Source organism: Natrix helvetica (genome assembly GCF_964273705.1).
Source record: "Natrix helvetica genome assembly, chromosome: 2".
In the NCBI taxonomy this organism is placed as follows: domain Eukaryota; kingdom Metazoa; phylum Chordata; class Lepidosauria; order Squamata; family Natricidae; genus Natrix; species Natrix helvetica.
Genome location: NC_138552.1, coordinates 269,708,284 through 269,732,650, shown reverse-complemented (window position 1 = coordinate 269,732,650; position 24,367 = coordinate 269,708,284). Strand labels below are relative to the sequence as shown.

Below are 24,367 nucleotides of genomic sequence, written 5' to 3'. Positions count from 1 at the left end.
TGGAGAGGCATGGCATCCTAACTGTCATGTCATCTGAAATCTATCTGACCAGAGTGGTACACAAACGTTACCATATGGACCACCAGTTGAGGCTCTTTTTTTTTGCCAAGCTGAACAAAGGAACTTTACAAAATGCAATTTGAAAAGGGAGAGGAAAAAAAGGAGAGATAGTATTGAACAGATGTGTGCAATATGCATGCAAAAGTGTGCTAAACTTCCATGAACCAATGTGCCATTATTACTAAAGGGTATCTGGTTTCTAATTAAAAAATCATAATAATCACTTGTCTACTCCTGATCCGCACAACCAATGTAAGGGGCTAAAATGGGGGAAGTTTTCCTCTGCCTCATTCTGGTAGTCCTCTTCACATTGGGGTGCTAATCCTCCCTCCACTCCAGCTGCCTTTTGTGAGCCTTTCCCTACGTATGTTAAGTCGTCTTGGTGGATGCCTGCTAATCTCTCCCATTCTTGTACACCTGGAGCTTTCCTGGTCACCTCCCCTTTTATTGTTGCTTCAAAAGGTCTGTCCGGAAGGTTACTCTAGCACTAAGGACTAGCTTGTGTGGTATAAAAAGGGGCTGGGGTTGCAGCTGAAACCTTGCAGTTGTTAAGAGGAAGAAAAGGAGAGAGACTGAGAGAGGAAGAGAGGGAGAGAAGAGGGAGAACTCTTGTGGCAGCAACAGGTAAGTAATGCTCTTCCCTTGGCTGCACTTTAATTCTTCAGGTACGGATCCCGTAAGTTTCTATCTGAAAGGATGGCAAGGCTTGCTTTATTCATCTTTTTTTCAAGTGTAGGTGAAGAAGCATTGTCTTTAAAGTTCTGCTGTGCAGATCCCAGCTGACAAACATCAAGAAGGGAAAAACTCAGACCTGCTTCTAAGTTCCTATCATATTGCAGATAGCCTTTACAAGGGATCTGATCTGCTTTTATTTGCTTCTTTCCCAGCCAAGTGAAGAGTGGTAAGTGGTAAGAGTTTATTTCACGTGCATAGTTTTGCTTGCTCTTTTTGTAGACAAGTTCTGCTCTCTGCTTAATTCTTCAGGAGTTCTGCCTGCGTAGGCTGTTGCGAATGCAGTATCCCAAGTGGGTTGAATAATTAGAATTTAACAGGGCAGGAACTAAAATCTTCTGAGAAAGAGGACTTTGTAGTTATGTAACTGTTGAAGAATAAAACCCATCCTTTCTCCAACTTCAAATCCATATTCAAGAATGGGATGACAGTTCTTTTAAAATACTATTAGTTTTTATTAGACTAAAACTATTTTTAGTCTATTAGCTTTTTAGATAGTTTTTAAAAAGCTTGCTTTTTGCAACCAGGAGATATAACAGATTTATTTTGCTTGGAGGAAATTGTTATCCCCTAAAACAGTGGTAACCAACCAGTGGTCCATGAGAAAATTTTGATAGTCCACAGAAAAAAAAATATTTGCATTTTTTATATTGCACTAAATGCTATTTATCTTTTAAAAAGTTCATATTAGTGGTCCGTGGGATTTAAAATTATGAATTTAATGATCCCTGAGGTCCGAAAGGTTGGTGACTCCTGCTCTAAAACACATGTGGAGGAAAATATGAGCATGTAAGATATCTTAAAGGGGATCTAATTCACTGAAGAAAGAGAATGCACACTTTTGACATTGGTAATGAATAATTGTTCCATGCAGCTGCTATGCAAATCAAAAGTTCCATTATTTTGGAGATTAAAAAATCCAATTTTGTTATTACATGGAGGATGTGCGTAAGATTCTTGCACATCTGAACGTGGTAAGACCCTGAATGTGGTAACATTATGGTAATAGTATGGGAAGCCGAGGGGAATTTAATCTCTAACAAAGTTATCTTGAAATTTGGTGGTGCCTAACCATTCTTCTCCTAAATACCATGGACCCAATCTCCTGCAGAATTTTTCTGTAGAAGTCTCATTGAAATCAATGAGAGCTGCCTAAGGAGGCTATGAAAGTCAACATAGATCCTATTAACTAAAAACCTCCTTGAGGAATCATATCCTTGAATCCAATGAGCCGTCTTCTCTTCCCTTGGTCCTCCATTTGTGGCCTTTTCTCTTGCTCTATTGCAGTTTCACCATGGAAGAGGAATGTCCTGACTGTCTGGAATACTTGGCAAACTCTCCACTTTAAAAATATTTTACTAAATTTACAAGCCACCCATCTCACTGTTGAAGCAACTATAACCTTCTATGCACATTTCAGTTTCTTTTTCTCCCTTCTTGTTTTCTGCTTTTTGTGTTCTTATTCATTTTTTAATTATACAGCTTCAAGACGGCATCTTCTTCAATTGCCAAGATCCTTACATCTCATGAATGAAGGCAAATATACATGTCCCAGGATAATGTTGCAGGATCCAATCTGAGTCAGTCTTAGGCAGCTCTTAATCTTCCAAGTTTTGCACTCATGTTGGAGCCCATCCCCAGGGAATTTCTCTCTCACAAGATTGTATTCTGATGAGGACACTTTTGAATGAGAGAAGAGTTCTCTGAGGAGCTCCAGCAAAAGTCCGAAAATTCAGAAGACTAAATCTCTGGTCCCAATGACTGACCCACATTGGATCCTGCATACTTAGGTTTCTCCCACAGTGTTTTCACAAATTTCAGAGTTACGTGCATGCACTAAGAACAGCTCACAAATAGACAATTCCTTCCAGAATACAATCAAGTTCTTCAGATTTCAGTTTTTAAAAAGCATGCTGTTATTGTAATATTAATCTTCTAGAATGAACTAGCAAACTAACTTGGTAGTAGAAGGGCAGACATCCCTGGAGAGCAGCCTAGTCATTTTCTGTTTGGAGCCACATGGGCCTCTGAAAGTTTCAGCAGACCTTGAAATAATAGAGGGGAAAAGTTGAAATGTAAATGTTGAAATGAGAGAGGGGAAAAAAATCAAAACCACTTTTCCCTTGCAACATATGTGTTTATTTATAGGAACATTCTTGAAAATACCTGCTAAGAATAATGACACAGTCTTGCCCAACATCTGGAGGAGATTTGTAATAATTTTTAATGTACATAGAAATGTACATAGAAAATAGGCTTATAGATAGACTTGTAGAGGGTGACAGGGTGGTGGTGGAATAGTACAAATAGCTCCATCCCTTTTCCCTTTGTAATAAATTTCATTTTTGTATTTCTGTAGAATTAGCAGCTGGTTTAGTGGGGGGTTGGGTACTGAACATAGTTATAGTATCATAAAACATAGTAATCATTTATTTCAGCCATTGGGACTTGGGTTTTGGATTAAAATAACATACCAAGTGATCTTCTTTCTTTCATGAAGGTTGTACCTCTATTCATGGCAAGGCAGCAAATCCACAAAAAATATTCTAGGAAACCAGAGATGGTATTCAGCCGGTTCTGACAAGTTCTGGAGAACCGGTAGCGGAAATTTTGAGAGTCGGGAGGGAATGAGGATTTTGCAATTTCCTTCCCCTGCCCATAGAACTGGTAGTAATTTTTTTTGAATCCCACCACGGTAGGAAACCCAGTAGCACCATTGGCTAGTTTCACACATTATTACTCTAAGGAATGGTTTGTTTTAACCATGGCTTATTGAACTAATCACAATTTGGCTGTGTTCCCATACTTCCACTGTAGTTGTACAAACATGGTGGCTAGACTTGTACAACAGGATAAGGCAGAAGAAACTCAACTTTATTAGGGTTTACCATAGATGTGTCAGCATAGCCTGTGTGGGAGAGGTTAAGCAAATTAGTGGGAAAATATAATGTTAGCGAGTTCAGGTTGGCTGTGTTAGAGAATAGGGAATATGCATATTTCTACAAGGGCCAACCTCTAATGCTAGAATTGTCTAGCATTTAAAGCAGTGGTTCTCTGCCTTTTAGGACAAATACAGCAAGCACATCTTGAATTCTGATAGCATGTGACAGACATTGTCACAAAAATCGTGTCAGATATGGTGAACTCTTTTACCATAGTTAAACAAAGGAGAAGGACTGCTGACTCTGAACCATTTATTTTATTTTTCCAAGAACGTCTCCAGGGTCTATATGAGTCTGAAGACATTAATGGAAATGTATTATGCTTGAGACTGGATGTTAGTATTGCAGCCTGCAAGCTCTTATTCTTACCTAACATAAGTAGGCAGGTACCAAAGAATGTGCCAGCAGGACTTTGCTACTTTGGCCAGGAGTTAACATTTTGGGAGAGATTTCTGAAGAGATACTCCTAGATTCCTTGGGGGGGGGGGAATCTTTATTTGAGGCAATATAGTATTATCCATCAGTAATACAGATAGAAGAAATGAAGTAAACCAGGACTAGGTAGTAAGCGTAGGATAAATCTGGACCAAACCTTTGATAGCTCGCGCACGCCATCATTTCATGCTACTTTCCTCCGTTCAATTATGTCTGATTCTTACAGACTGCCTGGACAATCCCTTGCAGTTTCCTTGGCAAGGTTTTTCTGAAGTGGTTTGGCATTGCTTCCTTCCTAGGGCTGAGAGAAAGTGACTGTCCCAAAGTTACTCAACTGGATTTGCGTCTAAGGCGGGACAAAGATTTACAGCCTCACAGTCTCACAGTCTCTAGCGTGATGCTTTAACTGCTACATCAGACTGGCTCTCCTTAATCTATATTACTTTGCTTTCTTTGGTGGCCAATATTTTTGTCTCAGCAGAAACAGTCTTCTTTCTGTGAAGATGCTGAACTCCCAGTGGAGTAGTCTTTGGGCCATTATGGGAGTTCTCCTCATCCATTCAGTGGCAGGAGTGCATAGCCTCTGTTGGGATAATAGTTGGTGTTGGGACATGGACACGGAAGTAAAAATGATGGTAAGTGGACTGTTCACTTAGGACCTTCTTTTTCTTAGATGGCTGTATTTGGGAGAGATGGCCCAGAACTTAAGACCATCCAATGAAAAGGTTGTCAATTAAATTCAGGTTAAGCCAAGAAAATGTCTTGTAATGTTTGTATGGAATTTGATTATTAATGTTTGTATGGAAATTATTGTCCTTGCTGCTCTCCGAGGTTGGTTATTGTCTTGAAGACATTTCTTTACCCAAATTAGGTAACTTCACCAGTGCACTGAAGATGTTAACTAGTTAGGATAATGAAACTTCTGCAAGAAAACAACCAAGCTCAAAGAGAGCGATGTATGCTATTTTTTTAAAAAAAAACTCTGAAGCGGGGACACATTACATAATTAAAATCAAATAATATTTTTTAAAATCATGCTTTATTATCTATATACTGGTCTAGACTTTCCTGGCCAGTATCTGTAGTGCAATGTTGAGCTTCAGAGTTTAGTGACCTAGACTAGACAACAGATCTCCTGACATTTTGCCAGCAATGGTGGCTGGCATCTTGAGAGCATCTCCTTTTGTCCCCATTCTTAGTACATCCTCTTAGCATTTCCTTTTGTCTTCACTCCTGCCGTCTCTAAAAATGTGAAATTGGGAACTGTGATGATGCAGTATGTTTGCTTGAAAAGATCCTTAGCAGTGCAAGGAAGCTTTTTGCAGTCAGAGACTACATTCCATGTCTGTCTCTCTGCCTGCCTGCCCCCGCCCTCTCCTCTCCTCTTCTCTTCTCTTCTCTTCTCTTCTCTTCTCTTCTCTTCTCTCTCTCTCTCTCTCTCTCTCTCTCTCTCTCTCTCTCTCTCTCTCTCATCTATCTATCTATCTATCTATCTATCCATCATCTATCTATCTATCTATCTATCTATCTATCTATCTATCTATCTATCTATCATCTATCTATCTATCTATCTATCTATCATCTATCTATCTATCTATCATCTATCTATCTATCTATCTATCTATCTATCTATCTATCTATCTATCTATCTATCTATCTATCTATCATCTATCTAATCTCTCCTCCTCCTCCTTCTGCTGCTGCTGCTGTTGTCATTTCTCTTTCTCTGTGCATGAAATCTGAGAGTGCTGTGATACTTCATTAGGGGAGAGGGAATACACTTTCCATCTCTTGTTTTCATTTCATTTCTTTTTTTCATTTGAGGCAAAACGGTAAGCTGCGTTTTAACCGCACACTTCCAGAAATCAATGAATTCCCTTTCATTGGGGAATGTAGTCCACGGGTACAGATGGTATAATGCAGCTACAGAGGGGAAACCTACTGTAGCTATGAGGGACTATGGAAGAAGAGTGTACCAGAAGCAAGCTAGGCTGAGATACCCACCGAATGGCTGATAATGGGAATTTAATTTCCCTATTGTATTATTTTTGATTTTCTTTTCCAGACTCCCAGTCTTTCCATTTATTAAGCATTTATAATGCATTTTAAAATTAAAGCCAAAAAGCGCTGAAAAAATTACCTTTTTCAGATTTATCTCAGTATGCGCAGCAGATCCGTATCTTTGTCTGTCTAGAGCTCACGGAGATGCCAACCAATAAATGTCAATAATTGACACCTTTTTTGATTGCTGATATCTGAACCCTGCCTTCTGAACCTCAACAAATCAGTTGAAGTCCCTCGTCTCCAGCTAAAAGAAAAATATTGCTCTTCTATCACGTTGTTGTGTATATTTGGTGGTTTGCAACAACAAAAAAATCTGATAGAAATGCTGGGAAGGGAAGGGTACCCTTGTGATCAGCATGGCGGCAAGCCTGCATGCATTTGAAAACCTCGAGGGACATCCCAAGTGTTAGGAGAACGGTGGCAAAATCTTTCCAAATGGCAGCTCCTGGGTATCTTGTCACAAACTGGTGGCGGCAGGCGGTTCTAACCCCCCCCCCGCCACACACACACACACACAAACACCAGAACATTGGAAACGGATTGCTGAAACTGCATCTGACTTGGTTTCACGTGGAAATGAAATAGTTAAACTGAGCACGGAAAGAGGAGGTATGTGATGAGAATACTCTCCCAAAGGAAAACAGAACCTTGACCCTCTATTGCAGAAAGGCTGAGCTTCTTTTGATGTAGTAGCAAAGTCAGTGATTTTGCAGATTTGAAAGATCAAAATAACTATTTCTTGCTGGGGAAAATAGTGGGGGCATGAGGCATTTATAATGGATTAGAGGTGGGAGGGCTTCAGCAACGTAGAAACTGCTGGTAACTCTGAAAAGGATGTCTGGAAGCTCAGGATGTTCGCAGAGGAGAGAAGGACCTCATTCTGAACGTTCTTTAAGAAGCAAAGGCAGGGTGTGAATCCAGTGGAGACGTGAAGCATTGACAGGAGTAATTCTGTCTTGCTATCTAACTTCATTTATGATTTCAAACCATTTATCTCACCTAGTCTAGGATCCAATTTCCAACAATGGCTGGAAATTCATAAGTGGGAAACAGAAAACCAAAAAACGTTCCTTTTTTCTTTTTGGCCACCTATCATCACTGAGAAAAGCAGTTTTTGCTGGTTCCTGACCAAGTGAAACACATGGGAAATTCTTTTGGTGGGAGGATGCAAAAGCAGATATGAAAAAAGTGGTTTGACTGGCTAGGTGAGAGTCAGTCAACTTTTTGGAGGTGCCAACTATTCTTAGATCAAAGCCTTCTCCCAAATTGCTTCCTACTTTAAAGGAACACATAATCCATGCGCTAAATACAATTGAATTAAATTTAAACACAAACAGTTCAGCTTTAGAAAAACTTGCCTGTAAGTTAACAAACGCCTAGCAGATTTGCTGGTGAGCCTGACTCTCATTGCTGAGGCACTAACCCTGAGAAAAGGGGGAAGGAGCTCTAGGCTGAATAGAAACTTTGGACAGTAGTTTTGAAGTCAATATCTGTTGTGGTCCACTAGCGGCCTGCGGAGCTAGCAGGAGAGTTGGACAGTGAGGAGGTTGGGGAGGAACATGGGACAGTCCTGGAGTCTGGGTTAGTTTTGAAGTCAATATCTCCCTTCCTGTCCCCTGTTTCCATTGCAGGAGTGCTTCAGGGCCTGCAGAACGGGCCTCTCAAATGAGTCTCCAGTATATCCAGGAAATGGTCACATGCAGCCTCTCTCTGAAGATATTCAGAAGAACATCCCCTGGAAGAAATTTGGGAAGAGTAACAGCTTAGGCAACAAAAGAAAGAACCCTTCTGGTGACTCCGGTGCAGATCTCTTCTCGGCTTCTTCAGAAACCCAAGAGAGCTGGGAAGGAGACTCGGAAAGCCACCAAGAGTCCCGTGAAAAGCAAGAAGGCAAGAGGTCCTATGCAATGGAGCACTTCCGATGGGGAAAGCCAGTGGGCAGGAAGAGGCGACCCATCAGAGTCAATCCAAATGGGGCGGCAGATGAATCTGAGGAGGGTTATCCCGAGGAGTTCAGAAGAGACCTTTCCTGGGAGATGGAATACCCCGAACTTGACTCCCCGGAGGAAAAACAGAGCAGCGAAACCATTAAGGTGGACAAAGAAAAGCAGCTGAGAAAAATTAAAAACGATAATACTGCCTATAAGATGCACCACTTTCGGTGGAACACCCCAGCCCTGTCCAAGAAGAAGCGCTACGGTGGCTTCATGACCTCAGAGCACAGTCACACTCCTCTAGTGAATCTTTTTAAGAACGCCATCATCAAAACTGCTTATAAGAAAGGCCAGTAAGGGTGAGGGAGATGAGGACCAACCCCACCCTGGCATTGTAGCCATGGGGGAAAGGGTCTGGGCACCTCACATAGGAATTTCTCTGACATATTTCATGATAATATTATTAACGGATATCATTTATTTTCATTGTTCTTACTTATTAAATAAGAAACTCACTGCTTAGGAGACACTTTCACGTTTGCCTTCTGGTTTTGAATATACCAATAATTGGTGGGAAGCGTGGGTGGCAGATCTTTAAGGAGACATCTGCCACTGTGTGCAAGTAAGCAGGAGGAAGAGCTAAAGGAGTAGTTATCTTTCAGAGGGACAGATTATTTTTATATTTTAAACCAGCTGTATGTACAATACTGTAAATGAAAGGATTAAAGTTATAAAATACTACTACTAATAAATTCTTTTTGCAAACTAACCAAGTCTCTGAAGTTGTCTTTTGGTCACCTGGAGTGCAATCTTCATCATTTCAGAGTCTTCAGAGTTGCAGCAAGCAGGGAGGCAAGGTCGAATGGTGTCAACATTTAAAAAAAGAATGATAAATTAAGAGAAGACTTATTTTTGGAGGGGGGAAAACTATAGTTCGACTTGTCTTTGTAAGCCAGGAGTTAATCCAGAAGTGAGTAGACCAATAAAGCAGGCAAAACCAAATCACTTTTTGGTACATATCTCAAGGGATGCCATCTTTTTAGGATGCTATCTCTAAATATTTACCTTCCTCCCTACCACCTCCATTACATTGGTTTTTAAATTTGGTGGGGAACCATACTGTGAATTCACCACCTGGCCACAATTTGACTGAAAAAGAGGATGTGCTTGAGAACCAACCCAAAGAACCACATAACAAGTTTTGACTCCTTGGTTTCATAAAATACTATCAACAATTTCATCAAAACTGCCAAGGAGAGGCTGATACAGAAAATGGAGTCCAACAAGGAGAACCATTCAAATAATTTAGCAACCAGTTCTCTGCCCTAATGACCATTTTAAATATTAAAAAACAATATTGTCTTATTTGGGGGGGGGATGTCTTACTTTACAGTAGATGGCATGGGGCTGTGCATAATTCAGTGCCTGGTGCCCTGCTTAAGTTTCTATATATTTGACTCATACCATGGACAGTACAAATCTTATTATCTGTGTTAAGGTCATAGAGAATAGCAGACTTCACGGTATCAGAATGAGGGTGGTATATAGTTTCTATAGTTTATCCCAAATTCAAGCCTTTTCATTTTACTCTTTGGTGTAGAGACTTTGGGTTTCTCCTAACGGCTGAATTAAACTCCTATTCATTACTGCTTGAACTAACAGAAAAATATCCCAACTTAAAATTTATTGGCCCAGGGACAATCTATTCCACTCTAGTAATGAAGCTGATACCCAACACTATTTTTACTAACTATTTTAGCATCAAATTAAGGAAACATGGGAGCAGAGGAAGCCATGTTAGTCTGCATTGTCAAAAAATGAGTTTGGTAGCACCATTTCTGATTTACAATCTTTCTCAAAAGGCAGAAGCTTTTTGTGAATTGTATCTCACTTCATCAGAAACGCTTCCGCCTCTTTTTTTAAAGGTTAGTCAGTAAAGTCCTGCTGCAGCCAGATTCTTTCTGAAGTTAAGGAGAGCAATCAATATTTTTTCCCTGCCACCAAGCATCCCAGGTTGGTGTGGAAACAATCACCAATCACTCTCTCTAAAGTGGGGATGAAAAAGGACAGGACAGGTTGAATGGAAGGTTTAAGGATCTGTCAAGTTGCTTTGGCCACCTAATGAGAAGGAAGGACTCACTGGAGAAGAGCCTAATGCTGGGAATGACTGAGGGCAAAAGAAGAAGGGGAGAATAGAGAATGAGGTGGCTGGATGGAGTCACTGAAGCAGTAGCCGTGAGCTTAAATTGACTCCAGAGGATGGTAGAGGACAGAAAGGCCTGGAGGAATGTTGTCCATGGGGTTGCTATGGGTCGGACATGACTTCACAAGTAACAACAACAAGAAGTTGCTTAACAGATGACAAACACAAAGGGAAAGGAGGGAGAAAGGGACAGGAGGGCCTTCTCCCAACACTCTTGCTAAGACAACTGCTCCCTTGTGCCTTTTCTGGAAAATAAAAGAACCCAAGGGAACATGGGAGGAGAAGGTCATAAGGTGAAGCTGGAGGAGCAATGGTATGCTGCAAGGGCGTGGCTGGGAAAGTGACCGACAGGGGCATCCCAAAGAAGCAGCCGGGGCTATCAAAAGAGGAATGGAACAGACAAAATTATGCCGATCATCCCATGGAGCATTGCACAGCAAAACCCAAGGGAACTGGATCTGAGCGAATCAACCAGTCAGGGCAACAGTGTAGAGTTGAAAAATTAACAAAAGTAGTAAAAACAGTAAAAGTCTGTCTCTAAGAAACTCATTATCATCTGGAGTAAAACACCCTCCCTTCTCCGTAATTCACTTAGTAATGGCCGAATCAGAAACATATAGCTTGCGGAACCCAACTTTCCTTCCCAATATAAATTGACCTTTTGTGCAGCACAAGATTCAGTCTTTCAAACAAATATAAACTGGTGTTGAACTAACACATTCAACACTCTTTTTCACGACCAGAAAACCTACGTTTAAAAGAAGCTTTTCAAGGGCCTAGAAAGCACCAGGGAGGCTTCCATCCACAGACACTTCTGGAAAAGGCAGGTGTTAGCTCCTGTCTGCCCCTCCAGCCAAAAGGACCTTGGAAGGAATGCATGAGGGAGGGGGGACGGGACTGGACACATCAGTTTAGGGAACTAACAGGGGCTGCCAGATTCTCTCCCCCCCCCACTATGTCAGCAACAACTGGCGATGGAGAAAGTAATGAGAGGAGTGGGAAATAATGGGTATCAGAGGATACGTTTATCACAAAGATATCGAAGTTCTCCGAAAAGAGCAGAAAGCGGAGGAGAAACGGCAAAACTTTATTCCAGGATCTTCATTCGGGGCTGCTTTGCAAGGAAAAGGGGGATCCTGACCCACAGAAAGAAAGAGGGAGATTTCTACTCAATCGGGGTGGAGGAGCGGGAAGTCTGAAGGAGGCGGTTCATACAGACGTTCTGAGCAAGAGAGACGTTTGTTTGAAGGAAGGAAATAGCATTTTCCCCCCATGAAGCGAAGCTGTGCCTTTCCCGAGAGAGCTGAGTGGAGGATTTCCTCCGGGAAGGGGCGGGGGAGCTGGGCAGAAGGTCCAGTAGGATTAGATCCCTGCAGATTCTCTCAGCCTTTGCCTAGTTTAGCTGATTGCTTTCTGTAGCTTCCTTTCGGATTGGGGAGTTTCTGTGACCCCCAAGTCTTCCTTGGCTATGGATGCGCCTCCCCTCTTCTCATCCAGCACAGCACCTCTGTGTGTGTGTGTGTGTGTGCGCGCGCGTGTCCCAGCCACATGCTTCCAGCCCCAGATGAGGAATTGGTGGTTCTGCATTGGGGAGGGGAAAGGGGGTGGGGGGGGGGGGAAAGGAAGTGTTGATCTCGGACTTTGGAGGTGGGAAGGGCCAGAACCAGCGGCAGCACCAATGGGAATTCTCCCTGCTTGAGCATCATCAGTCTCCAGGCAGAGTCCTTTGTGACTTCATCTGAAGGAGGAGGGAGTTCATAGCAAAGAGAGAAGCGGAGAAATTGGGAGGCGGGATCAGTTCGGTATTGGGTGTGTGTGTGTGACTGCAGCTCAATGGGGGCTTCATGACAGCCCCAGACGGGACTCTCCACTTCCTTTGCTCTTTTCCTTAGCCAGGGATTCCCACTTCCCCCTTCTTATTTCCCCCCATTGATATCCACAACAGCGATTCTTGAACCCAACACCGAGCTCTTATTTGGGGTGGGTCAGAAAACCCCACAGCGCTGTGGATAGAAGTGGCCCTCCAGCAGCCCCTTTGCCAGGAAGACGCACCAAAAAGCTTTTGGGAAGCACATGGAACTCTCTGTGCACGTTTAACCACTTTTTATGGAACAGATATCAGAATACACCAAGGAGAAGACCCCTCATCCCAAACATGCAAAGCCAGAGAACAATTTTTAGGAAATAAATTTTAAGGGAATACAATTCCAAAACCCATATAATGAACATTAAACTTGCTGCAATGCAAGAGGAAACTGACACTGTTGTTTCAGTGAATAGGACCCATTAGTTCCTTGGTAGATGCTCTACATTGAATTGAAAACTTCTGTACACCACCTGGAACACTCAGAAATGGCCAATGATTATTGAAAGGTAATCAGGCATATTTTGCTGGAATTCCAAAGGCCCAGAGGAATGCTTCTTTAAAGACACATCAGAGCATTTCACATAGGCATTCCTAGCGCTAGCGCTCTCAGTGGGAATACCATCCCTTGAGAGTGTCCAGCTGCTATGGAGCTTCCAGCCACCCTTCCAGCCCCCTTGGTCTGATCAAACTTGCCTCCAGAAGTTGTGAATGCTCCAACACCAGACGTTTTAAAGAAGAGATTGGACAACCATTTGTCAGAAATGGTATTTCTTGCCTGAGCAGAGGGTTGGACTAGAGGATCTCCAAGATCTATTCTATTCTATTCTATTCTATTCTATTCTATTCTATTCTATTCTATTCTATTCTATTCTATTCTATTCTATTCTATTCTATTCTATTATTCTATTCTATTCTATTCTATTCTATTTCTTCTAGGTTAGCTGTCAGTCTGCCCTGTGAAGCAATTCCCCTTCCTTGGCAGCAGATGGCACTGTAAGCAAGCCAGATCTGCATGTGCATTTTTTCTTAAGGGAGATGAATTGTTTTTTCCCTAGCTTTCTCCCCAGACTGTCAGTGCTTACTTCAATCTAATAGCACTGGATGTAATAATTCCTTGAAATCTCAACAGCCAGTGGACCATTGATAGTGTTCTTCTTGACTCTAGGCCACCACAACCTCCAATCAATCATACAACCTCCAGTCACCTCTGCTAGCGAGACTAATGAGGTTAATGAGACAACAATAAAATAAGACAATAAATCCTACCCTAAATGCCACCCCCTGCTGATGTCACAATTGCATTCCATACATCATTGCATTATTGCATGGGTGTACTGTCATCAAGGGTTCTTAGGGACACCTGTGATGAAGATGGCTAACAGTGACATCTCAATAGGGAGAGACTGTAGTTGTAGCCATCTGATGCTGGAGTTTGTCATTAGTTGAGATGAAATCTCAGTTTCTTCAAGAGAAGAGGTTAGAAATGTGAGGTAGATCTTCTTGAGGGTGTAATGAGCCCATCTTTCCAGGTATATGAAACTACTCCATTACATCTCTTGATGTTAGAGTTCTTCAGATAATACAAGCCATTCTGTGACTATCACTGAAAAAAAGAGATTGGAGGTGCAGAAAGTCAGCACCTAACCCCCAGGAGAATGAAATATTTGGGAGATATTAAAAAGCCAAAATATTATATTTCCTTAAAGGAGACATGGAAAAACATGATCTTAAAAGACAGAAAGTGGACTCAAGCTCCCTGCCCCCTGCAGATACTCAGGCCAGCTTTTAGAAATGCAGATTTGGTAATCCACTCAAGACAGGATATTTTGAAACAAAGGCAGAATGATAGGATCAGCCCTCACTCAAGATCCAACACCATGCAAAGCCATTAAGCCACAATAAGGATTGCCCAAGAGCAGTCCAAGCTTCAACCAAACCTGTTAGCTGAGACCAGGGGTGGGTTTCATTTTTTTTTACTACTGGTTCTGTGAGCGTGGCTTATTTTGTGGGCGTGGCTTGGCAAATTTATGTTTCAGATTGGAGATGGGAAATAAAATATGATATAAACCTTTTCCTGAAAAAAAGGCCAAAGAAAGCAGCAACTCAAGACGCACCGAGCTGAACGCAGGTGGAGGGTCCATTTTGTTCACTGCTTGTGAGCTCCGGGCGGGGGGTGAGGGGGACAGCAGCCGAGCAAGCAAGCCAGCAATCTGCCAGCTGCGGAGCACCCTGCTCATGAGTAAAGTACACATTGGAGGCAGCCGGCAGATCCTGGCATGCTTGCTTGGCTGCTCACCCCCCTCCCCCTGGGAGCTCACAGACAGCAAATGAAACTGCCGCCTCCTGCCTCCGTGCATCGAGGAGGAAGGAAGGCTCAATCCCACTTAGAAGGTGGTGGTTGCAACGCTTCAGGGCTCCCTGAGCAGCCCATGCTGTTTACCTGTGTGTAGGCACTGGGAGGCAGTTGTATGGATACACATGGCGAAGATGAGGCAGGGAGAGCTTCTAAGCATACCAGTTCAGGGGTGTGGCCAGCCAGCCATCACTACTGGTTCAGTGACCCACACCCAATTACCATTAGTGGTTCTCTCGAACCAATCCAAACTGGGAGCAACCCACCTCTGGCTCAGACAAACACCTAGGATTTGTAGTTTGCCTGTAGAGCCAGCTATAACCCCTACATAACCCTTACATGGCCCCATGGAAGTCTGATAACAGCTAATAGAATACATGTCCTTGCACAGAAACAGAAAGCTCAAGTGCAAAGCCCGTATAAAAACCCCTCACTCTCAACTCCATTTTGTCAGCTGCAGCAAAACCATTTGCTTGGTGGTTCTGTTCATCATTAAACTTTCTTTCCAATGAGCCTTCATGTTTCCAGTGTCTTTCTCCCAGCTTGGAGAACATTGCCCTGAGCTACTGAGCACTTCTCTTAGAAGAATCTGCAACTAGGAATCTCTTTTAGTTTTTTGCATTTCACTGGTGGCTGAGCTCTTCTTTCTTTCTTTTCTTTTTTTCTACACAGAACAAACAGTGAGATAGAAGACTCTCTTTCCTTTACCTGTGTGTAATTGATAAGAGACCTGCCACTTCCCCCCCCACCCCAAGGGCCTAGAACAAGCATGCCTTGAGGAATTCTACACTTCTTTTCCTTTTGTAATAATCATAATTTTATTAATTTTTTGAACACTAAAAACAACACAAATTTTGAGATAGAAGAGTAAAGGGAAAAAGTAATAAATAATTGAAAAAAAAGAGAAAAGAAAAGTAGCTTCTGATTTTCTTAATAGCAGCTACACTTTTCTTTTACCCACTTGAATGTTAAAAACATGTTTTCCTTCTTTCCATTGTCTACCCTTCTACCCTTTCTAATGGTCAAAGCCATATATCACAAGTTCATTTTCTTCTTTCGTCAGCAAAAATTCCATAAAGAATTTCTACACTTCTTTTCCCAGAGTTTTAAAGAGTCCATTTTGCTTAATTGAATTAGAATTGACCAACTGACCCATCGGCTAGATGCAACCTCTGTTCCCTATTCTTTCTATGTGATAAGAGTGGGGTGGATTTTCCTAGTTGATTTTCTGACTAAGTAAAGTAAAAAAACACAGTTGCATCATCATATTATCTTATAAATAACTTAAATGTAAAGTTAACCACTGAGCAACTACATTCAACTACATTCATGCACTTTTCGTGGCAATGATACAAAGCCATTGTCTTCTTCCTAGATGGACCTGCAAGCTAGATTGCTTTCAAACAACCTGCAAACTACGTTTGACCCCATTTTGACTCTGGGTTTTTGCAAAAACAGCCAGGTTTTGCTAGGTCCTATCACCTGCAGTTTAAAGGGTTTACAGGTACCTGATACGACCCAAATGTTCTTGAAAAATGCACAGTAAGGTCTTCCCTCTGTAGCAGCTGGTGGCTTTCATATCAGTGCATTCCTTCTTTCTAAAACAGGAGTTCATTTTGAATATTTCTATTTGGATTTTTGATTGTTCTGCTTTTCCTCTTCGTCACTGCAGCTTCCTGAGGAGACATGCAATAAGTAAATTACCTGTTTGAATGTAAAGGTCATCACATTCATCTTCTGAGAATGAATCAGGCACTGTTGGCCTGGACTGAGAAGTGAATCAACACTCACCTGGAAAAGGGTCTGTCACCAAGTACTTTGTTTTCTGACTCTAGACATGAGTCTCACTGAGAACCAAACACACACATAAAGGGAGACATACACACACATACAGACATACAACCAGGAGTGAAATGCTACTGATTTGGGACGGTTCACCCTGTGAGGGGAGAAAATATCAATTGGAAAGTTGCAGGTAACAGGCCTAGGAGTGAGCTTGCAGGCCTCACTGAACCAAAGTTTAAACTAATGTAATTGCAAAGTGTACCAAACTAATATTTCTAATGTGTTTGCATTTTCCACAAAGTTTGTACTTATGTGGATATATTTAGAGCAGGGGTGTCCAAACTTGGGAACTTTAAGACTTGTGGACTTCAACTCCCAGAATTCCCCAGCCAGCAGAGCTGGCTGGGGAATTCTGGGAGTTGAAGTCCACAAGTCTTAAAGTTCCCAAGTTTGGACACCGCTGATTTAGAGCAAGAAGAATGAGATAGTGGAAATGAGGAACTGACAGTAACAAGTGTCTGAGAACTTCAAATGTACACGGGTGTTTGCAGAGAGTGACGGTCAGTGACTGTCCGTAAGAAAGAACAAGGAAGTTGCAGAGGGTGGCAGATCTCAGATGGGGACATTAAAGTACGGTAAATGGAGGAGGGCACTGCAAGAAGCAGAAGTTACCCGGGTAATATTCCAGGGGAACAGAAGATATGTGAAAAAAGGTCTAAAAATGAAGTCAAACTGAAGTATTGATGTAAATCTCTGGCATTTTCATGTTTGACCTAATCATGAAATAATAAACCCTTTAATTCAAAGCAGAATTGTGGTTGCATGTTTGCATTTCTATTTTTGTGTCTCCCGTTTTATAACAACTCAAACCGGTGGTAAAAAAATGCTACCGTTTGCCTGAACCGGTAGTAAAAAAATGCTTTAAAAAGTTTTTTTAAAAAGTTCCGACAATCAGCTGTGCCTGATTGTCGGTGAGGTTCCTGCTTGTTGCAAGGGGTCATTTTGTGTGAAGTCCAGCTGCTTTTACATTGTGTGTGAGTGTAGCCACGCCTACCTGGTCACATGACCACCAAGCCACACCCACTAAGCCACACTCATCAAGCCATGTGCCCACAGAACTGGTGGGGAAACTTTTTGAATGTCACCACTGCATACAACATACATGAGAAATTGCCTCTGAAAGGAAGCACTGTGACAAATGGTTTGAGCGTACTTGAAGCATTGATTAATAGAAAAGAAATCTGAAATGTTTTCAGATATTGCTGGCATGATTTAATATAAATGATACTATTATAAGAGAAGGAAGCATTTGGAGGAAGAAGGAGGGACAACGGAAGGACAATGTGCCATGTTATTTACAAAAGGAACCTGTGGCTGCTTTATGAAGGTGAGTTCATAAACCAACCTGATAAATAAGTGTTATTAGATCCATTCATATCCTCCTCTTCTCCTAAGTAGAAACCATATACAAAGGTTACACTGAATGATATTTTGTGCAGAAAGATAAAAAAATAATTGAATGATTGCACCAGGGACGTGCGGTCATTGGAGGCAGGGGAGGCAGAGCCTCCCCTCTCATCATGAAATAATAATTTAATTTAATTTAATTTAATTTAATTTAATGCTTCTAGACCGCCCCCTCTCCCGAAAGGGACTCGGGGCGGTGTACAATTCATACAAAATATAACAAGATACAATAAAATTAAATATGTACAGTTGACAGTTGACACGGAGGAGGTTAAAATGCCGTTAAAAGAACTGTACAAAGCAGATATAAAATAAATTCAAACCCCTAAAAACAAATACAGTAAATTAAAAACCCCCTAAAATAACCAGATATAGTACGTTTGCCAGGAGGGACAGTGGAATTATGCCAGGCCTGCTAATCGGAACAGGTGAGTCTTCAGTTTTTGCCGGAAGGAGCGGAGGTCAGAAGTGGTTCTAATGTCGGGGGGGAGGTCATTCCAGAGGGTTGGGCCCATCACAGAGAAGGCCCTACTCCTCGGTGTCGCCCGCCGGCATTGTCCAGTGGATGGCACCAGGAGAAGTCCCTCCCTGTGTGAGCGTATTGGCCGCAGGGATGTATGTGGGAGGATGCGATCCCGCAAGTAACTAGGTCCCGTGCCATGGAGCGCTTTAAAGATGGTAATCAGCACCTTGAAACGCACCCGGAAAACCACAGGCAGCCAATGCAGCTCGCGCAGGAGAGGTGTTACGTGGGAGTACCTCGTACTCCCCATCACAGCCCGCGCGGCTGCATTCTGAACTAACTGCAGTCTCCGGGCGCGTCCCAAGGGCAGCCCCATGTAGAGAGCGTTGCAGTAATCCAGGCGGGACGTCACCAGCGCATGAGTGACCGTGCGTAGGGCATCCCAGTCCAGTAGGGGGGCGCAATTGGCGCACCAGGCGAACCTGGTGGAACGCCCCCCTTGCCACGGCCGCCACATGGTCATCCATTGACAGCCGGGCATCAAGGAGGACGCCCAAATTGCGCGCCCGTTCCACAGGGGGCACTTGCTCGCCCCCTATGGCCAGCGATGGAATCAGCTGGCTGAACCGAGGTGCCGGTAGCCACAGCCACTCAGTGTTGGAGGGGTTGAGTTTAAGTCTGTTGTCCCCCATCCAGACTCCGACGGCCTCCAAACACCGGGACATCACTTCGACAGCCTCGTTGGGGTGGTTTGGAGTTGAAATATACAGCTGAGTATCATCAGCGTAGAGGTGATACTCAACCCCAAAACCACGGATGATCTCACCCAGCGGCTTCACATATGTGTTGAACAGGAGAGGCGAGAGGACCGACCCCTGTGGCACCCCACAAGTGAGTGGCCTCGGGGTCGACCTCTGTCCCCCTGTCAACACACATTGCCTCCGGTCGGAGAGGTAGGAGCCGAACCACCGCAAAACGGTACCTCCGACTCCCATCCCCTCCAACCGGCGCAATAGGATACCATGGTCGATGGTATCAAAAGCCGCCGAGAGGTCTAATAGGACCAGGATAGAGGAACAACCTCTATCTCTGGCCCTCCAGAGATCATCAACCAATGCGACCAAGGCTGTCTCTGTGCTGTGCCCAGGTCGGAAGCCGGACTGGCGTGAGTCTAGATACTTGGATTCGTCAAGGTGTCGTGGAAACTGCTGGGCCACCACATTCTCAACAACCTTCGCTAGAAACGGAAGGTTGGAGACTGGACGATAGTTAGCTAGCTCCATTGGGTCGAGTGAGGGCCTCTTAAGTAAGGGCCTCACCACCGCCTCTTTCAAGGCGGTTGGTAAGGATCCCTCACCCAATGAGGCATTCACCAGGCCCAGAAGCCAGCCTCGTGTCACCTCCCAAGATGCCAGTACCAACCAGGAGGGACACGGGTCCATTAAACATGTGGTGGGTCGCAGCCGTCCACGCAACCTATCTAAATCCTCGGGGGCAACAGAATCAAACTCCTCCCAGGATGGTCTCACAAGACTCGCTGTTGGCGGCTCGTCTGGTCCACTGAGTGGGGCCCATCCGCTCCGGATCTGAGCGACTTTGTCCTGCAGATATTCCCCAAATTCCTCTGCTCTGCCCTGTAAGGGTGCCCCCTGCGTCCTCTGTGACAAGAGGGAGCGGGTCACCCTAAACAGGGCGGCAGGGCGGTTATCCGCGGACGCAATAAGGGTGGCACAATATCTACGTTTGGCCGCCCTTAATGCCACCAGGTAGGTCCGCAAGTAGGATCTTACCTGTGTTCGATCAGATTCGGAGCGTGAGGACCTCCACCTGCTCTCTAGACGTCTCCTGTGGTGCTTCATCACAATAATAATATATAATATATAAAATAATAATATCCACGAGGGAGTTTCATATATATAAGAGGAAGAGGAGCTCAGGCGGGCGAAAGGAAGCGCTTTAGTCAGCGGGGTGTGGGGGAGAGGAGGGGAGAATGCCTGAGCATTCTCTCCTCTCCCCCGACACCCCGCTGACTAAAGCGCTTCCTTTCGCCCGCCTGAGCTCTTCCGCGGGTGAAAGAAAGCGCTTTAGTCAGTGGGGTGTCAGGGGAGAGGAGGAGAGATTCTATCCTCTCCCCTGACACCTCACTGACTAAAGCACTTTCTTTTGCCCGCAGCACAGCTCAGGCAGGGGGACGCTCAGAGCCCCTGGAGCCCGTGCTCCCTCACAGCTCCTGTCGTCCTGTCTGGCAGGCGCCACCCGCCCGGGAAGCAGCTGAGCTGGGAAGTCCCAACCGGCAGTTTGGCTTCCAGAGCGGGCGGTGCGGGCGCCGGTGGGCTCCTCTGGGCTGCTGCCTTCCCAAAGCGCGTCCCTGTTTTTGCAGAAAGCAAAAGAATGGAGAAGAAACGGGGAAGCTTCGGGTGGGAAATGAGGCCATGGAAGAGAGTTTTGCCCTTTGCTGGTGAACATGATCGGTCTTGCGCCCATCCTGGAGAGATCCCACCCTGGGCTGGCTTTCAGAGACCTGAAAGGCTCTTTCCTCAGGCGGGCATCTTTTCCAATGAAATAGATCGAGACAGGAAGATCATTTTATTACATTTGAACGTTTTGACTAAAACAGATTCTCTCATTCAAGGAGGGAACCCAAAGACCATCTTTCCATCCCTTTTATCAAAGAAAATGCCATTGGACAGGGCAAAAATAACTCCTCCTTTGCCCTGGAAATCAGCTACATGGAATTAAACACTATAATCCAACTTCTCTTTGTGTGTGTGTGTGTGTGTGTGTGTGTGTGTGTGTGTGTGTGTGTTTGAGAGGGGGGAGGGGGGAGAGAAGGAGGAAGGAGGGGAAGGTAAAAGAAAAAGAAAAAGAAGGAAGAAAACTTATTTAAATAAGTTTAAAGCTGTTGCTTTAAATCGGAACTGAGCATGCCTGGCTGTGGAATTCTGGGAGTTGAAGTCCACAAGTCTAAAAAAATTGCTGCCTCAGTAGCCATAAACTTCACCGCACGTCACTGGATTGCACCATACCAATTTATTTCAAACTATTTCCAACCATTTTCCCAACAGCTAACATCATCTTCTACATGAATGCCTGATGGAATCTGGATCATAGTAACTTTGAAAACATGAGAAAAATCCTTGCTGCTTTGAATGCTTTCAATTATTCTTATTAAAATAATCTGGGTTTACCAATGAGTATATGTGCTTTTCTATGTCTGAAAATCATTGAAACACATTCTTGGAATATTGAACAAAAGCCAATATTTATCCAAAGTGTAAAGTTCTCAAAGATCCTACTCAATAATAATCATTGGACACTTGTGGTTTATACAATGACTGACAATTCTGGTCAAAATCACACTGGCCAGATCTGAGTAGCACCATCCTTTTTAAGCAGCTAAAGAGTTAATGGGCTAATACAGAAAGAGAGTGATGAAGGAACAGGCAAGGAGGGAGGGGAAGGCAGGGGAGTGGAGGGATAGAGGAAGGAAGAAAGGAAGGAAGGAGGGAGGGAGGGAGGGAGCAAGGGAGAGGGGAAGGAAGGAAGGTAGGTTTCCAATGCTCTCTTCCAGCTTCCCATAAAGAAGGTCTATGAGAAAGCTGGCAGGACACTAGAAATTGCTCCTGCTCCTTGTGTATTACACCACAACAATTTTTGAATCTAGAAATCTCAAATCTGCTTGCTTAAAGAATATATTAAAAAATCTGGGATCAATAACTGCTGTAGAATGGAAATTTCCATGAAGCTAATCATTTTGGGCTGAATGAGACTAGTGACTCCAAATCATCCAGGGAGTTTCCATAGATAAGGTTGCCTTGAACCCAATTGTATCCAATCTTAGTCCAACATATACCACACGGGCTCTCAAAGTTATTTCAAGAAAGAAATCAAGTTTAAATTCTTATGCTTTCTTGGAAACCAAAACGCTATGGTCCAGATTTTAGATTTCCTGCCCAACAATGTTCATGAGAATTTCCACTGTAATTTACAGTGATTTTCACTGATATTCATTCATTCACAAACATTACTGTGTGAAATGATTTAACATAAGGTTGTAACAGTGAACTGAAATCTCAAATATGGACAAAAGGTACCTAGGACTTTTAATACTGGGATTTTGTTTAATGAAAAGAAGCCAAGATCAGATATTTAATTAGGCAGGAGTGTTACATTTATTTATTTACTGCTGTAGCCCAGTCTGGTTAAATGGAAAAGAAAGAAAAGAGAAAGCGCAAGTTTCTAACATGTTTAATTCCGCAATGCTTGTGAGTATACAATATTTTTTGTTGTTCCATTGCCTGTGCAGATATAGAGATTGTCTGGTTTGCCAACTCTAGAACATGCAACATATAATTGTCCATGTGAGAAACAATTTTCAATTGCTGGAAAGACATTGGACCGGGCACATTTACCAAAAGCATGCGAAGAAAGAAACATTCCCAGGGTGGTTCCCTCCGGGCAGCGGCAAAGTTCGTGAGGGTCTTGCCCACCTGGTAGGCCCTGCCACTCGGTGCACCGGCCACGGCTCCCCTGGCAGAGGCATGGAAATGAGCCACGGGCCACCTGAAAGAGCCGCCATGGAGGGCGCTCCCACAGACCCCGGCCTGGCACCCTCCAAGCTCCTCGCGACAGGCAGCCTCCGGAATGACGGGCTGGATGGGGCCCCTTCAGACCCCAGCATGGGAAGGAGGATGGGGGTGTCTCCTGTGGGCGTAGTGGAGCGGCGGGTGGGTGCTGCTGTTGGTCAGGCCTCGGGGCTGCTGGGCTGGGCGAGGCTGGTTGGGAGAGACAGTGTTGGGACTGTCGGCCTCGTGGAAGTTGTTGAGCATCTCCTCGGAGGAGCTGCGCTCGGGCTCCCCCAAGTCGGTGGCCCGGGAGAGCAAGACATCCAGGATCTCGGAGGAGAAGTCCTCAGTGTGCGACTTGTCCAGATCGTCAGAGCTCTCCGTGTCTTCGACGATGCTTCTTGTTGGAGCTGAGGCTGGCCGAGATCTGCACTGGGTCACGCTGGTGATCTGGAAGCTGCTCTTCTTCTTCAACTGGGCACCTGCCAGACCCCCAACGCCTCCTCCCCCCTGCGAGAGCAGTGCCAGGCTCTGCGGTGAAGATGCCCCAGGAGGGTAGGAGGAGACCAATGGAGGCGGCATCGGAGGCTGGGGGAGGCGGCGGCGGCTGGGCCAGCAGGTTGGGCGGGAAGTCCTCCAAGCTGCTGCTGCTGCTGCATTGGGGCCGGCAGAAGGCCCGACGACGCCACCGATGACGCCGACACCTCCCTCAGGCGCCAGCCCAGCTGGGCTGAGGAGGAGAGGAGGAGAAGGTGGACGCTGCCCCCGACCCATCTTCCCTCAGTGGTGGCAGCGAGAGGAGGTGGCTGGTGTCCCCTGAGGAGCAAGAGGAGGAGGAGGAGGAGGAGGAAGGACGCGAGGCAGCCCCCACCAGCTGTGGCCCCATTCAGAGATGCTGCTGCTGCTGCAGCCACCACCTCACAGGGCACCCAGCGGGCGCCCCAGCCCCACTGTGCCTCAGGCTGACACCGCCCCTGCCCCCGTCAGAGCCGCTTTGGTGAGGCCGTAGCTGGCTCACTGTGAGGGGGGGGGGTGGAGAGCGCGTGCGGCCAGCCGGGCTGAGGAGATGCTCTGCCTCCGCCTCCTCTGGAGCTCTGCTGGGCTGGGTGGGGGGAGGCTGGCTTAAGGGTGGGGGGAGGCGGCAGAGGGATGGCAGAGGCACCACCCCGCCTCAGACAGCAAAAGCCGGGCGGGAGGAGAGGGGAGAAAAGCATGTTTTACCTGTCACAGGTGTGACATCTATATAATATACATATATAAAAACATGCACGTATTTGAATGCAACATTGTGTCAACATTTCAAAGCAATCAGTGAAGAACCTTCGGAGACTTGAGATTTTGAACAAACAAACATTACGTTTTTTATTTATATAGATTTATTTAATCAAAATTTAAATCCTCCCTAACCTCACAGCGAGAGTTGTATGGAACTGTTGTTCATTTGAATGATAATTATAAGAAATATACAATAATAATTGCAACTTTTATCTCCATTAC

The 24,367-nt window shown here is 44.5% G+C and overlaps 1 protein-coding gene and 1 long non-coding RNA gene across 5 annotated transcripts in view; one reads left to right on the top strand and one right to left on the bottom strand.

The window, feature by feature from the left end:
- Positions 1 to 8,920, top strand: part of LOC309387699 (pro-opiomelanocortin-like) — a 28,484-nt gene extending 19,564 nt beyond the window's left edge. Inside the window, exons 1-3 of one of the 3 annotated variants that reach the window (XM_081944422.1) lie at positions 478 to 684; positions 4,651 to 4,804; positions 7,865 to 8,920. In XM_081944422.1, the coding sequence (XP_081800548.1) occupies positions 4,673 to 4,804; positions 7,865 to 8,524 (792 nt within the window). In that variant the 5' untranslated portion in view covers positions 478 to 684; positions 4,651 to 4,672 and the 3' untranslated portion in view covers positions 8,525 to 8,920. Of the gene's footprint in view, positions 1 to 477; positions 685 to 4,647; positions 4,805 to 7,864 lie in introns of those variants that run through there. The other 2 variants (XM_081944421.1, XM_081944423.1) reach the window with 2 other exon arrangements.
- The window catches only part of LOC309388545, a 114,943-nt gene that overhangs the window by 34,900 nt on the left and 55,676 nt on the right, over positions 1 to 24,367 (bottom strand). Inside the window, exon 2 of one of the 2 annotated variants that reach the window (XR_014174798.1) lies at positions 16,099 to 16,266. The exons of the other annotated variant lie outside the window; for it this stretch is intronic. This is a non-coding gene — a long non-coding RNA (uncharacterized lncRNA). The remainder of the gene's footprint in view (positions 1 to 16,098; positions 16,267 to 24,367) is intronic. 2 annotated transcript variants of the gene reach the window in all.